Raw genomic sequence first — 16573 nt, forward strand, 5'->3', positions numbered from 1 at the left:
CCCGCCCCCAAGGGCAGAATTTGGGAAGGAATATTTTTAAACTAGCAATATCAACATCAAATGCAAAGAAACTCATTATATTTTATTTCATTTCAAGTCACCTTACAAATATGGTCTTTAAAGCATAATGAAAACACTCAGAGACATAAATTGCAGTTTAAGAAAAGAGTTTGTCTTCTACATTTCCTACACTATTCTTACCCTCCCCCTGCCAAAGAACTTATAAGTATGACCCATGGACATGAACTATAGGGGGGGGATGTGGGCGGGAGGGGGTGGGCAGGATGGAGTTGTGTGAAGGGGCGGAAATGGGACAACTGTAACAGCATAATCAATAAATATATCAAAAATAAAAAAGAAAAAAAGAAAAGAGTTTGTATCTCTCAGATCAGCCTTAACCTGCACAGGGTTAAAACTATTCCCTGTAGAATGTACCCCTTCTGCTGCAAAGAAATGAAAAGGAAAATATTTCCATGTGCTTTCTCAACAGTTGCCATGTGAACTTCAATTAAAAAAAAAAACAGCCAGCAAGTGTTTAAAAATCTGCTTTAATTATATTTTCATCAGAACATCATTGCAGTTAATGTTACAAAAAAGCAAAGAGGGACATCTGAACATGCAGTACAAAAATGGATTCACAGTGAAAATAATGTATGTTGATACTAAAATATAGTTACTTGGCTCCCTGAAGGAAAAGGATTTCTTCTAATTATCTATTCACTTGGATTTTATTATGAGAAAGTATTTTTTTTTCTTAAAAGCTTTGGGGGGGGATTTTTACTTCCTGCTACTATCGTTAGCGTCTGATGGAAGTCTCTCATTCTGAAAGCCGTTATTTGCAGTCTGTAATTTAATCATAAAATTCAGAAGTTCAACGCACAGCTTGGCAACTGTGTTCCTGTTACACACAAAGCCATTAGCAAAAATATGTAACAAAATGTATGTGAAACAGACAACTTTGTCCTTACATGCAGAAGTTTGCTGTTCCTCACACCCTCACAGCCTTCTGTAAAATGAGAGTCCCTGGGGAGCACCCACCAATCTCCTTTGAATTCTTATTCTGGTTGGGGAAGAGTAATTACTTTAATCACCTTTTAACTGAGTTATTAAAATGCATCTGGGCTTCTCAACGAAGAAAGAAAAATAAGAAAGATGATAATGGCTTTAAAATCAAGAATTCATCCCTTTGTCCTTTGCAAAGACTCTTCTGTAACTAAGTTAAAGAGATAAAAATGGCTACGTTTGTGATAGTGAACTGAGGACTCCGAGCGAAGAGCATCTGGGTGAAACATACGTACATCGTAACCCAAGCTGCTGAGAAGTTTCATGTCTAGGGCATGCACATATTTCACACCAAGAGTTTACAGCACAGGGGAGAAGGATCATAGGTACACGGGAAATGTCGCCCAAATCCGTATATAAACGCATAAACAGAAAGAACTCATGGAGTCGAAGGGAGACCAAAATACGAGTTTAAAAATACATTTTAAAATCATTTCAAAGCCAAAGATTTACTGAAAACTCTGACAATTCTACAGAATACCTTGTAAACATCGAAAATGTAGCTTTATGTAATAATTCACAGTCTCAGAAGAAAATAAATTTCTGGTTTATCATCGCTACTGGGCTCTGTCTGCAAAACAGAATTATTGGAGCAAAACTGGTCAGCGTGGCCGGCGTGCAGGGCTGCACATGCGCCCTCCGGGATGCCCCGGCCCTCCACTCCGCTGCCCTTGGCGCTCCGCAGGTACCCCGCTATGTAGGAGCCGGTGGAGTGCCGGTTCCCGGTGGGAGGGGGCGCTGAAGGTTTGTTTCGAAGAATCACTCCACCCACGTGGGTGGGGTTCACACCTTTTTGCTTGCTGGCTTCCTGCTTTTCCTTGGCACGGCTAGCAATATTACGCACTCTGCTCTGACTTCTGGATGACAACTTTCTGACCAGTGCTCTGGGAAACTGATTGGCATCCTGCTTGGAATACAGCATTTGGCACCTGTCTTCCTGGTCAAAGGACACAAGTTTCCGCAGCTGCTCAGTCAGGGCATCCATGGGTTCTAACGACTTTGTCTTCGCAGTTGCACCCTTCCTGTCTCTGATGCCAGTTGTAACAAAACTCTTACTGATACACTGGTACTTGCTTTCAAAATTGCAGGCAATGTCTTCTGATGTTAAGTCCCCCAGGCTTTTGGATTTGCAGGGACTGGGCAGCTTCAGAACAGGCAGGGGAGGGTGTGGGGACTGCTTGGGTGCAGGGGCATGCAAGTCTTGAGCACTAGATGGGGGCACGCAGGTCTGGTTCATTTTTGCATCTGAATTCGAGAAGTGCTTGTGCATAAAAGCAGCACCCTGATAGGCTAGATGAGAAATACTTTGATTTTTGACATCTTGAATATTGTTGAATATTTCAGAGACAGGAGGCTGGAGAGTCTCTTTACAGTAGCCATTTCTCAAGCCTCTTTGAAAATGTTCCACCACACCCTGACTGGACTTCAGTTTTAAAGGAGAAGCAAGGTGACTTGGGCCTTCTTGCCTATATTCATACGAAGTTATAGACAGATTTTCTGAGTCCCCATCCATCTCTACGAGACTGCTCTCCCCAGAAATTAAACAGAGAGTGGGACCAGCTATTACATCTCCCAGTGTCGAGTCAGTGGGCGAGGCAGGGCTGTGGTTCTTGAATATTTCCCAGTCTTTCCCGTTGGGGGGACTTTTTGGTAACCAGCAGTGAGAAGCACTAGAGGAAAGAGGCAGGTTGCTTTCTAGGGCCCCTGTCTTGGCCTTACCGGAAGGGCTGTCATCTGGTTTGGTTTTAGAGACATGAGGAGTCCGGGTAGTTTCACACACAACTGTGCGTGTTGAGCATTCAGAGGTCTCAAGACTTAAGACTGCAGCTCGCTCAGGAGCTGAGCATAGCAAGGATGACTTGGGTCTTCCCTTGGAAAAGCCATGCCTGAAGGGCATTTTCAGGTCCATAGTGGGCAAGGGAGGATGGCCCGACATCACACTGGTGCTATGAAGATGAGAGACAACTGTCAGGTCAGCCTGATTCCTGGTCTCATCAAACTGGCCAATCAGTGCTGAGATGGAACTGCCCAGTTCATTCTCATTCGTTAAAGTGACATTGTCAATAAGATGGGAAATGTCAGTCTCCTGAAGAATGGCGGTAGAATGCAAGTCGGGTATGTCAGAAGACAGCGTAGAGACATCTGACAGTGAAAAGGATATTGCAGCTCTACCCTTACCCCAATTACCTTCCAACTTTTTAGTCTCCAGACTGCTTTGAGAAAGAACGCTTCCTGACAATGAGCTTTTCCCTTCTGCAAAGCCCCCAGCATTTCCATTTTCCTTGGTTTTCACACCATACAAACCTTGTGTTAGGTTAACTGCAGGATTAAGAGCCAACTGCTGCCTTGGGGAGAGGGATTTGTTGGGACAGTGGTGTGCCTGGCCATCACCTGACACAGATGGCGTGGTCCTCCCACCCTTGGGCCCTGGCACTCCCAACTGTTCTGTGATTGATGTGTTGGCAGTAGAAACAGCAGAGTCCCCTTGGCTGATGTCTTTGTGGAGAAGAGCACTGGAGGAAGAGGATAACTTTTTGTTGAAATTTGGAAAATGTTGGTCTTTTATACTTGCCTTCCCATGTCTGCTGCCATCCTTGTCTTCTGCTAAATGAAACAAACAACATTTTAGGTGACATGTTGCACTTTATGTAGGTGCCGCAAACACTCATGTTTGTCTTCAGACAGACAAATGGAGAATGTAAATCTGTTACATTGTGACGGAAGATAATTATGGGTTGTGTAGATTTGCAACGAAGTATCTGTATGATGAATAAATGGTAAAATATATTTATAGGAATTTCACTGACGTTTCCCTTTGGATATCTATTACATCAGTTAAGGATGTAATACTCATTATAAAAAAATGTCATGAGTTACCATACTTGTACAGTGAGGATTACCTTAAGTTGTTTCCTATTCAGATTTGTACTACACAGAAGCGTGGCAATAAAAACAGAACAAGACAGCTCTGTTAAACAAAGCATTGTGGTACCTGTAAGCAAGACACTATAAGCTTTCAAAGGTAAGCATATATTAGTAAAAAACACAACTTATATTACTAAAAAAAACGTTTTGGCAATAGATCTAATTTCATTTATTTCTAAAACAAAATGGATGGTGCAAAAAATCTATTAAAATATCAATATATGTTGACTTTAAAATGAAGAATTGGTCACTAATTCTATATCATTTTGAATATCTAATGTCCCGTTAATCAAATTTTTGGTTTTTGATACACACATTTCATAATGCATTCTCCCCTAAAAGAGGCAGTAAAATATCAGGCACAGTAAGGAAAATAATAAAAACACACAAGTCACAGCAATTTGGGGTACCCCATCATGCTTACTACAGTGCTAAGACAATATTAGGTGTTCAAGTATTCTTGATCAGATTCTTTTAATAGAATAATTTGTTTAACTTATTAAATATTTTCCTAACTAAACAAAAAATTCATCATAAAAATCTGACATACCCAAAAATTATAAAGAAGGAAATTAAATACCTTTGACATCACTCAAAGATAGACACTGTAAGTTTTTATAGAGGAACAGAAGCATGTATAGAATGTTGTATTCAGCACTTTCTCAGCTTAACATTTGAATCACCCCATGGCCATGTATTGCTCCGTATTTGCCACAACCTTCATATAGGCATGCACATCTATGAATGACTAACTTATGTAATTGTTTTCCTAAATGGGGGACAGAAACATCACCTCAATATTGCTTTCTAACTCACCTTAAAGGTATTAACATTTTGATTTTGGCATTAGCAGAATTATTCCTGAGTTCTGTCAAATACAGCTTTATTTTCCCCAAAATGGAGTTCTGATATAAATTTTGAAGCATATATTTCATCTCTCCTCTTAGCAAAATTTCAGACTTTTAAATTCCCTTTTCTTATTCAAATAAACAATTCAAAAAATTGTTGCTCTCTGTAGAATATCTTAAAATAAAAATTAATGCAAGAAAAATGGCATTTGTGAGAAATAGATCATTGAAATTAGATTGTATGAAAAAAGGGGAATTTCCTAAAAGGAACAGGCATCACATTCTACTTGTCTGAGATGATTTTGGTTTAATTAAAACACACTTGTTGCAGAGACCACAAAGGGACACAGTTCTGGTGATAAATTATCTAGAAAAAGGCAGCAGAAGGAGTCACTGCCACAAGTCAAGAGCTTGGCACATTGTAAGGCAAGCATCACTCTTTCTCAAGTTATTGATGTGAATAAAGCATTACGCTCCAATTAGGGGGAAATCTGGGAAACACCTGGTCCCTATGCTCAAGGAGCTTGCAGCTGGAAAGTAGCCACAGACACGCTGCCATCCCTGGCAACATCCAGGGATCAGGGAAATGAGGCCACAGGAAGACATCTCCTGAGCCACCTCTCAAGGAAGCAAAGACATCTCAAGTGAAGATGTTGGCTTGTTTTAACATCTGGCTTTTCCTTTTTCTCCATAAACATTTCCAGTCACAGAAATGGATTATGTGTTGGAGAGAGAAACACAACTATATTCAACCTCAGAAAAATCAATATAAATCTATTGAACCTGAGAACTATCAGTAAATATATGGTACCCACTTCGAAAACCAAGACCTCTGCTCATATTTTGCAGGTTGCCCCCTCTCTGCCATACCTAACTAGGTATGGATTAAGTATGCATAGGCTCCAACCACGCCTGATGGTGCCTCTTACCCCTCACTGTCACTTTCAGATGCCAATGTGATTTTAAGGCACTAGGTGAAATGGCTCTTCTACCACCCTCCCCCCAAAGTTTAAAATCTGGTCCTAAAAATTACTCTAAAACATTTATTTGTCAATACCTTTTACTTTGACTATAAAATGTCAACCATGTTAACATACCTAGAAACCAAAATGCAGGGTTTTCTTTTTAGAGAAACTTAAAGCATCTTACCCGGAGAGTTTTCTTTTCCTTCAGTGTCTTCTGCTGTTTTGGATACAGGCAGTGACAAAGACCCCAGAAAACACTTGTCAACAGGCATTGAGACAGGGCGCACTTGCAGACTCCGCGTGGTCCTCCTCACAACACCATCTTGGTCTCTGGAAACCTCGGACACAGAGTCCTTTATCTCTACCATTTCTTGGAAGCCCATTTTGCTCTTCTTCCGGCCTTTGGCCGGAGCGCTGGCTGTGCGACGCAGGATTCTATCTCCGATCGATCGTTTCCGAACATAATGAGAATTGTTTTCTGAAGAACTGTGCCTGGGATTCTTGTTGAACAGTCCCTTCAGACCTTGGAGCTGTCTGTTCTGAAGATACAAAAGGACCAACCACAAGTTAAGCAAATGCCACTGCATCAACAACTTGCCTTTTAAGTGACAACACCATGAAAAATGGAATAGAAAATAAATTTTTTCAGCCACTGAAGTATATTCAAACCAAGAAAACAGCAGCTCACGGCATGTTTGCACAACGTCATGCATGTCTCATCGACCTGACTCTGTGAGGACGGCAGACTTCCATTTTCACAGCCACGCTTTTCCGGAAGTTTCCTACCCAGAGATGACAAGATGGTAGGAAAAGTTTCCGCAGTTAACAGACTGTTTAAAACTTCAGCCACCTTAAAGCGACAGATGCATGTTTCAAACTGGTAAGCAGGAAAGTGGAGTGATGAAAGAGCATGCTGCCGTAACCATTTAAAAAACGAAACATGCCAGCAAGAACCGAGCACCATGCTGAGAAACTACCTTTGTAGCTCCTAGAAAGTGCAATATAGTGTAACTGGGGTTGAGTATTAAAGGGCTCCACTGCAAGGGAAAAGACAAACAAACAAAACACAGTTTGGGCTCAGTTCAAAAGGTGGCGCAAGTGAAAACACAAGAAAACATTCATATGCTTCCGTAAACCCTTTCCTTCCAGTCTCGGTGCTGTTAGCCACAGGTTCATTCACGGCCCCTCTCAGCACCACCTGGCCCACACTGCGGTGCATGCACCCCAACCCAAACACACCTTGAAAGTGATAAATAATAGGACTTGTAAGTGGACACTTCTTTAGGAGAGAGAAGAGAAATCCTATGAAACACTTTCTTTTTCATATTTTAATTTCTTTCTGGATCAAGTTTTAAACAGCTTCTGAATTTTATTGTTTCCCTCAAGGATTTGAAAAATACTACAGGAGCTACTTAGTTAACCTGGGATTCCTAGAAATTCAAGAATCACTTTTTGATCATTTGTATGTGTGTTTGTAGGCCAGAGGAAAACAATCTCAACAAGCAGCACAGACAGGAACTCAGTACTAACCCCCCCCACAAAAAGCCATAAAATAAAATCTCATCACTCTTAGAGATTGGGATCCTTAGGCACCCCCACCCAACTGATGTGAAAAACACATACCCCTAATTTAGGCTGAATTGGTCCATTCCCTAGCAATCGCCTTGTAGCCATGGCAATACTAGCATTAGCCAACATTTTTGAGCATTTATGATGTGCCAGGCAGGTTTCTGGGGAGAACACATATTTATTTAGTTTTGAGGGAGGTACTATTTTTACTCCACATTGCAGATGAGAAAGAAGGCAGAGGCACGAGAACGTAAGTGCCTTTGCAGCAGCGGCTCCCGGCTGCGCAGACTTCCAGGAAAAGAGCACTGAATGTTTCTGGGCCTTATTCAGTGCTCCCTGTAAATCACATCTGGTTCTAAGACTTCATTCCAGTGGCCAAGTCTCCAATTACTTGGCATGACCGGAGGACAGCCTGTTGATCGGTAAACCTCAAGTGAGCTCTCCAATGAAGAGGACAGCATCAGGAGAGAGCTAGAATGCATTTTTGTGGTCTCTTTCTCTTAAGTCCTGTGGGTGGCTTTAAACTAACTCTTGAGTGTTAGGTTGAAAACAATGGCGTCCAGTGAGTGCATCCTGCCTGGAACTGGCTGGGATCCCAGCTCGGTTAATACGAGTAATTCACGAAACACCTGGGACACTACATTTCCCAATGCAGCCAGCTGGGACTTTTTAAAGTTTAAAATAAAATTCAACATTTAACTATATCTTCATTGTTTTGGGGCCAAACACACGACCATCTGAGAGGACAGTTTTCTGTCAAGCCCAGAGAGGCCCCCTGGGTGGAAGGAATGAGCGCACAGCCCCAAACAGCAGGAGGAGGGCGTGTGGATGGGCACCTGAGTGCAAGGTCACTCGCTGGACTCCCTGGGCTTCCCTAGAGTTTTCTGCTAAAGAACAGCATGTCAAGATGTACGCACTCCTTTCATGCAATAAATAATTTTGTTAAGGACCATATTACTTTTACGCGTGGCTTTAAGCCCTATAATCTTTCTCACCTTTCCATAGATTTCATTGATTGTTATGTGGACAAACAAGGATGCTTCTGTCAATCCTTCCAAATAGACATGCCGGTAGCCTGATAAAAGAAGAGAAAGCAATTTTCTTTCATTTGAACTTGAGTTTGTCTTTCTGACAGGTACAAGTCAATTAAGTATATTACTTTACTATACTTCTTTACACATCACAAAGCATGTTAACACTCATGTTATCATGCAATGCACTTAATATGTCATATATCGTATATATCATATACTGTATATTAAATCTTCCAAAGAAAATGGAATGGCCAAATTAGACAGAAAAGGCCAGCCTGTACCTACCAGGGACTAGGCTGCTGAAGGTCACAGTTCTTTGTCCAACGAAGTCTCGTCCAATGGGATCATGATCCCACACAAGGAACCGAACCAAAGCTATTTCTGGCATGTGTACTGTGAATGTCAGGGTTTCTTCCCACACAGGGTTAAATCCTCCAAGAAGTAAGAAAAGAAAAATCAGAAAAGCAAAGGACTGGCTAAAAATGAATTGGCCATAACATGTGAAAAGCAAACAGTGAAAACTGTTGTAATGCTTATGAAACCGATGCAGACGACCAAGCCACTCCAGGACGCCTCACTGAAATAAAGCCTCAGGATTCACCCCGCTGCTAGAACATAATTGGGAAGAAAATTGCCTGTAAATGATTACATCAGTTGTACTAATCTTTTATGCCAAACTGCACTGTAGAGAAAGCCTTTTCACACAATATTCAGAATGCTTTGATAAGGTCAAAAGTATCTATCGTAGGGATATAAAAATTGTGGCATAAGCCCCACCCCCAGCCCTCCCCACTAAGAGAATCATGCTTCTCACTCACCAAAGATTCTGCTGTGGTAACAATCACCAGCAACCATTTCATAAGGAAGGTGCTGTGTAGATTTCAGTGCTCATATATCATGCTATTTAATTCTTAAAGCAATCTTCTAAGAGTGGTGGGGCCGGTTTTAGGGGTTTTTTTCCATTTAAGAAAAATGTATATATTACTCACTTTCAAAAATTACACAAGTAACACGTGACCATTTTTTTAGAGTAGGAAATATAAGTATTTATAAATCATTTTATAGTTGAGAGAATTGATGTTCAGAGAAAATAATGTGCCTAAGGTCACACAATTAGTGACATAGCCTAATCAGACTATTCACTATTGATTTCCAGTGACTTCTCATGAAGAAAGACCTTAATATAAAGATGACGTATTTTTATAGCTACTGAAAATGAATAGAAAGGTCAATTTAATTGTTCAATAATTCAATTCAAATTCCAAAAGCAAAACTACATTTATTTCTTAGTAAGTTTCTCTCAGATAAAATAACTATTTAATCTGATAAGAATTTAAGTAGTCTATGAATTTTTATTAAATGTATGCATTCAGGGGGCATCGGCATTTAACCTTGTTAATCACCTTAGCTAATGAAATAATTATGGACTAAAATTCAATGAAATGCCATTACTAAATAAAAGAATAAATTATCTTTTTGTTGACTTAGTGATGACCTCTCAATTACTTCTGTGAAAAAAAAGATCTATTGAACATTGGTAGGAAAATGCAACATAGAAAGTTTGCTTTAAGTTTATTATTTAAGACATTCACGATACTCCTGACCCCCCAAATTACTTTCCTTAAACCAATGCTTAGAAAAACTCCTCTTAAGGTCTCTGTGAATCTCTAATTTCTCAAATGTCTTGAGAAAAACAAGTATGCAGTAATGTTTGGCAGATGAATGAACAAACCCAATGTCAGAAGATGACCAAGAAAAAGACATGAAGGTTGGGTAAAGAAAGCTTTCCCCACATTATGGCCAAAATGCAAGAACGTTGCCCTTTCACTACACATATATATTCAAAAAGTAAACTTGCCAGAGCATGCGGCACTCACCTGTAAAGTTTTACATGCTCCAGAAAAATGAGAAATCGATACACAGGCTTTGCGAACGAACGCTCTGAGAACTCACATAATGAAAATACAATATAAAAATGTAATGAAGGCATCTTCCTGAGTGGAGTTTTAACCCAGCCCTTTAAAATATCATTTATTCTTTTCAGTAGAAAAAAATTTTCACTTCGAAAGCAAAAGTCTGAGAGCCTAGACTACCATGTCCGTCAAAGCACGCGATGCGCCAGTCCCACACGTATTCGTTTTCTGTGCTGACTAGACCCTCACATAAACTCTGTGACGTGAGGGTGGCAGTTACGGACCTTAGGGAGTCTCTGCTACACAGACGGTTTTCCTTCTCGGGCAGATTCTACTGCCAGAGCATTCTGGTTAAAAATGAACACAGATCATCATCTTACCATTGTCATCCACCACCCGGGTTTGATCTTTACAACAATCTACTGGCAATCCAATGATTTCAACTTCAACAAAAGGATCGATGATCTATATAAAGACAGAGAGCATATTGTAACAACTGATACATTTCTACACATAAGAACACTGGCCAGAATGTCCACATTTCAACAGTAACCCACTTTATTAGGTGCTTAACAAGAAAGAGAAAATGTACTAGGTGCAAGAGATTCAGATGCATGGAACAGAAATAAAAGAACAGATTAAGTTTTCCTTTGCCAATATCTACTAATGCTATACAGACTTTCCCCCGCGACCTACGTAAGTTCAGGGAATATACCCAACACTAGTGAGGGCATTGGTCCCGCACAAATGCTCAGAGCAGCTGTGTTCGTAACGGTCACACAGTGAGTGGGGGGATACATTTTGGAGTATTCATGTAACGAGTACTATACAACAATGACAAAGGACGAAGTTCTGCTACACAGGCATAATGTTGAGCAAGCCAGGCAAAAGAGTAAATGTTTGAGAGTCACCTTACATAGTCTGAGTACAGACAACATTCCCTATTGTGATGGGGGTTGGTGTCTCATGGGATAAGTAGTACTGGCTGAGGGTGGACAGAAGCTTTCTGGGGGTTCTGTCTTTGAACCAGGATGCGTAATAATTAATCAAGCTATCCACGTTGGATTTTTGAGTTTTAGTGTAGTTAAATCAATGGGCACTATAATATAAATTTCAAAGTATTAAAAAAGAATATTGAAAAGTAATAAAAAGAAAAAAATGTGTTCAGTCTTCCTCCAACCTCCTGTGCATCTTTTCTGGGGAAAAGATCCAGCTTTGCCAGCGATCCGTAAGCTCAGCTTTCTGGTGCGTATTCTAGATAATGAGCAATTAAGGACGAGAACCCTAAAGAACCTGGAAAGGAGAGAGAGTGATTGAAGTCTCAGAACACATATTTTTAGTAGCTTGGAGAGGAGAGAGAATATAGTTTTGTGGGGAACTTCAGAGAATAAAAGCTAGAGGTATGACAGAAGAACATGTTAAGACAGTGAGGTGGATACACACGTTTGGTTTACTAAATAAACCCCAGTGTTAAACCTTACTTGTTTCTGATTATTTTATGCCAGAAGTTTTTCCTTTGAATACAATCCTGTGGCAAAACTGGACCAATGGGAATCGCGGCATTTTGGGAGAGCTAATGAATGTGGTTTCTGTTTTTAAGGAAGTCCAAGACCATAGGTTTGAAGAGCAACTTCCTGTTTCAAAACATGGCTCCTGTGTTGACCCTCAGCAAGTTAAGCATCTGTGCTTCAGAGTCCTCATCTGTGAGCCTGAGATAACAGTGCCTGCCTCACCCTAGCGGCACCCAGGGGAGACACTAGAAAAATGGAATCAGATAGTAGCAGCAAGACTGGGGAGAGATTCGGGAGGTAGGACACCTAGGAGATGGTACTTTATTAGATGTCGAGAGCAAAAAAAGAAAAAAGGTGAAAATTAAAGATGACAATTTCTGATTGGGAGCATGAAAAATTGTCATTTCATTCTCAGGAATATGAATAATATAAGAGGTCATGGGCTGAGATTTCAGGGAGCCTGGATCAGGGGAGAAAACTCTATCTTTATTTTCATTACCCTCTGACTAAAGCACAACCTAGTAGCATTAGTATGCGATTTTGTACCTGCTAGAAATCATACATGTTTTCATGCCACATTATGGTTGTTGCAGAAATCATCTATACTCACCACGACTTAAAATTCTAACAGTTATTAGACCACCTCTAAATCCTGCTATTTATTGCACTAATTGACACACATATTTGCAGGTCATAATTTTTTAATATTTTAAAATATTTAAGGGAATTTCAATATAATTGGTTTCCTGTGTAACCCTATTTTATTTTATGCATTGAAAAACATTATTCTGAGAAGAGATACCAAAGGGCTCCATGGCCCCAAAATGTTACCAATATCCTGATAAAGAACCTTGCCAGCCAAGATAAGGAGGTTGGATTTTGTTTGAATTACAAAAGAAAGACAGTCCATGTACATTTAAAAGATTACTAACTCCAGAGACTATGTATTAACTACACAGGTAAAAGGTGCCTTGTCCACTAACATTGTCAGTCCCATGACGTGTTCATCATGTGGCTCCCGAGGTGACGCACTCAGAAGAATGAACATGGACCGTGTACTTGCCAAATATATTCATTCTGACGCCAGCCATGAAGAAACAACCAGGTACATCCAAATGGAAGGACATGCTCGAAACAACTGGCTTGAACATTTTTTAAATGTAAATTTCATGAAGACAAAACAAAAAAGCTGGAGAAGTGTTCTATATTTTTTAAGACCAAGCAGAAATGTCAGCTAAAAAGTATGTGTGATCCTTGATTGGATCCTCAATCCAAAAAGAAAAGAAAAGAAGAGAATAAGAGATAAAAAGACAATGTTGAAATAATTGGGGAAAATCGAATATAGATTTTATACTAGAAAATACTGTTGTATTTTCTAGTGACAATATTAAATGTCATAAGCATCATTATTATATTTGATTATACAGGAAAATGTCCATGTTCTTAAGAGATAAATGCTTAAGTATCCCCGGTCAAGGGTCATTATGTGAAAAATTTACTATCAAATGACTGCAAAAAAAATCAAATGCATAAATATATATATGTAGGCATGTGGATATATATAATTACTAAATTTCGTGGCATTTGCTTTATCTGTCTTATGTGTCTACATATGTATGTATGTACATACACGAATGTATATGTATATATACACATGAAAGAGAAAGCAAATGTCACAAAGTTTAATAATTTAATTGGTGTATCTAGGTGCTGGAGATATGATGTTCATTTTAGTATTATTGCAACTTTTCTGAGGTTCAAAGCATTTCAAAATGAAAAGATGGGGAGAAAATACAGGAAGTCTTCCTTTTTGTAGATGATAAAGAAAGAAAAAAGGAAAGAAGAGGCAAGGAGAAACTTTCTGATACTAGCAAAACAATTATTCTTGATGCTGAGAGAACAGAATGGAAGCAGGGCAGCCAGCCGACTGGGAGGTGACACCATCAGAACTGACAAGAGATGGTGGTGGCTTGGATTAGGCTGGAGGCAACAGACAAGGAAGAAATGGTCCCATCTGAAGCTCCCGCCTTCTGAGGAGTAGGCAATGATGCCATCTATTGAAGGTGAGAAAGAAAGTGATGAGAGCAGCAGGTGTCTGAGGAGAGAGAAGGGTGGAAAGAGCCACTGCAGAGAGCAGGACAGTGGGCTGCCCGGGTGCTGGGGGGTGGCAGCACAGCACTCCAGGCCCACTGAGCACTGAGACAGCGAGCTCATGGTAACACCCCACTGCAGAGCGGCGTGGTTCCCCCATCAATGTTCAAGATCCAGAAATCACAGTGTAACAGGTAAGTGTGGCAGAGAGCCTGAAGTGATGGGCCACACCTGAGAGGAAGGATATGAGCATAGGGAGAGAATTGAGGCCAAAAAGGCCAAGACCTGGTGTAGTGGAAGCAATGGAGTAAAAGCTCTGGAAAGACTGGACACTGTGGCTACAGAAGGAGACATTTTAAAATCACAGAGGTGCAGCAAGTAATGACAAGAGTCAGCATGTGGCCAGGAGCAGGTGGCTGATGTGTAGCAGACATGAGGGGATGAGGAATGTGGATGAAAAGTTAAGACATACTCTTATGCAGTGTTTCTATCAATAATGAAATTGTTCTTTGCACCCCAGTGTTAGCACTGCCAGTGTCAGCCTTGAATAATGAATCGAACTGCATGCACTCATGCCTCCAACACAGACAGCGCACTGGAGTCCAGGAGGACTGGGTGTGCTTTGTCCATAGGCGGTTAGTACTGCTGAGCCGAGTCGGTGCTCATTTATAAACACACACACACAGAACTGACATTTTGGATGAAGTGTGAAGACAATAAAATAATCACGTAACTAACCACGGAGTCACACGTGGCTTACCTCTCCTCGGTCTCCAAACATGGAGTCCGGAGGTTTGGGGAGTTGCTGTCCACTGATCACTTTCAGGATGAGCTGCTTTTTGGGGTTGGCAGGAAGCGGATCACCAGAGAAAGGGTTGAAAGTACCTAAGCCGATGTTAAAATCTAAGGTTAGTAGCATGGAAACATACATACACACCACTAAAGCTTGTAGAACAAAGAAATAACAAATGCCAAATGACCACAGCATTTCTTACAGTGAAGAAATTAGCACATAACTATCAGTGTGGCTTCTGCATGAAGGCAATGCCAGCTGGCATTTCCATAGTTGTGGTTTTTGTCAGAATCCATGCTCCCAAAGGCAGAGGAGTGGGCCAATTTAAAGCAAGTGTCTGCAATGCAATTATCAATTGCGGCATTGAGGGGAAAGGAGCTTTTTATCTGAATGCTAATAGGATAGAGAAGGGGAGCAGTTATGTCAGATTTAAATAATTTTCTAACCTAAATTGGCTTGGCCACAGAGTGAATATAACAAACAGAAAGCGAATCTGAAATTGAGTACCGGTAAACAGCAGAGCAAGAAAACATGCAAAGCAAAAAAAAATCCTGAAGACACACCTGTCAACACGTTTTTACCTGAACTGTTAAAAATCCAACTTGCAAAACTTTGAGAATTTTAGTAAACAGAACCAAAAAAACCCCTTATGTTCTTTTTTCTTTTTAAATCTAACAGTACATTATCTTTTCTTTTTTGTTAGCACTTGCTTTGTAATGGGACCATAGTAACTAAAGGACTTCATAAAATTGTTTCAGCGAGTATTTTGATTTTGCCACTAAGGAAGTTTCTAAAAGGGCATCAGCCTTAGAAGACAGTCTGGTTTATAAGTAATGCCCAGTGAATATCGTGCTGGGCACTGGGTTGCAGATGACAATCCACGGCTACCCCAACCCTCTTCATGTGCATAACCTCAGGAGAGAACATTTTAAACATTATAGCACGACAAGAGTTTTAATTTATATTCCAACACCTTCACTGATCTCTCTGTTTTATAAGCATGTTGTAAAACACGGGTGTCACACTTTCCAGAAAGCACCTTTGATAGAGGTCCCCTGCGTTCAGATACGTGACTATGAAATTAACACATACCTCTGCACATTTGCTGGGGCTTGAGGACATAGCCACAGTTGCCATTTGTCTTGAATTTGGCTCGATTTAACTGCATGATTCGCCCTTCAGACTGGTAGTTCAGTGCCACTGTGCAAGTTCAAAGTTTGAGAGAATTAGGCAAAACGTCAGCATAGACTCAAGACAAGAGAGAAGCACGCCTTCCCGAGGCATACACACCAAGCTGGCAGCCTGCGTTCCAGTAGGGCAGAGGGTTGAAATTACTGGAGTCGATGCGGTAGGCGGAGGGGTAAATCCTTGTCAGCTGCTTTTGGTTATAAACCATGAACTGCTCTGATTTCTGCTGAACCACTTGATGAGCTCTTGTTTCACTGAATGATAACACATTTCCTGTGGTTCCTGGCAGTTTTTAATAAAGAAAAAAAGAAGTGAGAACTACAGAGAGAGAGAGAAAAAGAAACACTTACAAAGGCTCTTATAACATATCAGATTATACACACAGAAAAGAGTAGAGGCAGCTCTGGACCAAGAAAGACCCATGTAATTCCATTCTTGGGACTCTTTTGCCCTTCTGAGGCCAAAAATGAGCTGTGCTAGAATAACTGCCTATTTCGAGGTCTCGTGTTCTCCCAGGAGTTCAATGATTTCACTAACTCATGTCTATCTGACTAGTATGAACAGGGTGGGCAGGAAAAACCAGTTTAGGTATATAATTCAAACAGAATGTCTTTGCCAAAGATATAGACAGTCATGGATAAATAAAAATAAAACTATCTTGTCACTTAGTCCTG

At 40.5% G+C, this 16573-nt stretch overlaps 1 protein-coding gene across 1 annotated transcript in view; it reads right to left on the reverse strand.

Moving 5' to 3' along the window:
• Positions 1–432: 432 nt before the first annotated feature.
• The window catches only part of PLCH1 (phospholipase C eta 1), a 171845-nt gene continuing 155704 nt past the window's right edge, over positions 433–16573 (reverse strand). The window contains exons 16-23 of the mRNA XM_045197138.3: positions 16002–16181; positions 15804–15911; positions 14679–14803; positions 10697–10781; positions 8689–8835; positions 8365–8444; positions 5985–6339; positions 433–3666 (exon numbers count right to left, since the gene is read on the reverse strand). Of these exons, the coding sequence (XP_045053073.2) occupies positions 1580–3666; positions 5985–6339; positions 8365–8444; positions 8689–8835; positions 10697–10781; positions 14679–14803; positions 15804–15911; positions 16002–16181 (3167 nt within the window). The 3' untranslated portion in view covers positions 433–1579. The remainder of the gene's footprint in view (positions 3667–5984; positions 6340–8364; positions 8445–8688; positions 8836–10696; positions 10782–14678; positions 14804–15803; positions 15912–16001; positions 16182–16573) is intronic.

The sequence above is a fragment of the Desmodus rotundus genome, chromosome 2 (genome assembly GCF_022682495.2).
Source record: "Desmodus rotundus isolate HL8 chromosome 2, HLdesRot8A.1, whole genome shotgun sequence".
Taxonomy (NCBI): domain Eukaryota; kingdom Metazoa; phylum Chordata; class Mammalia; order Chiroptera; family Phyllostomidae; genus Desmodus; species Desmodus rotundus.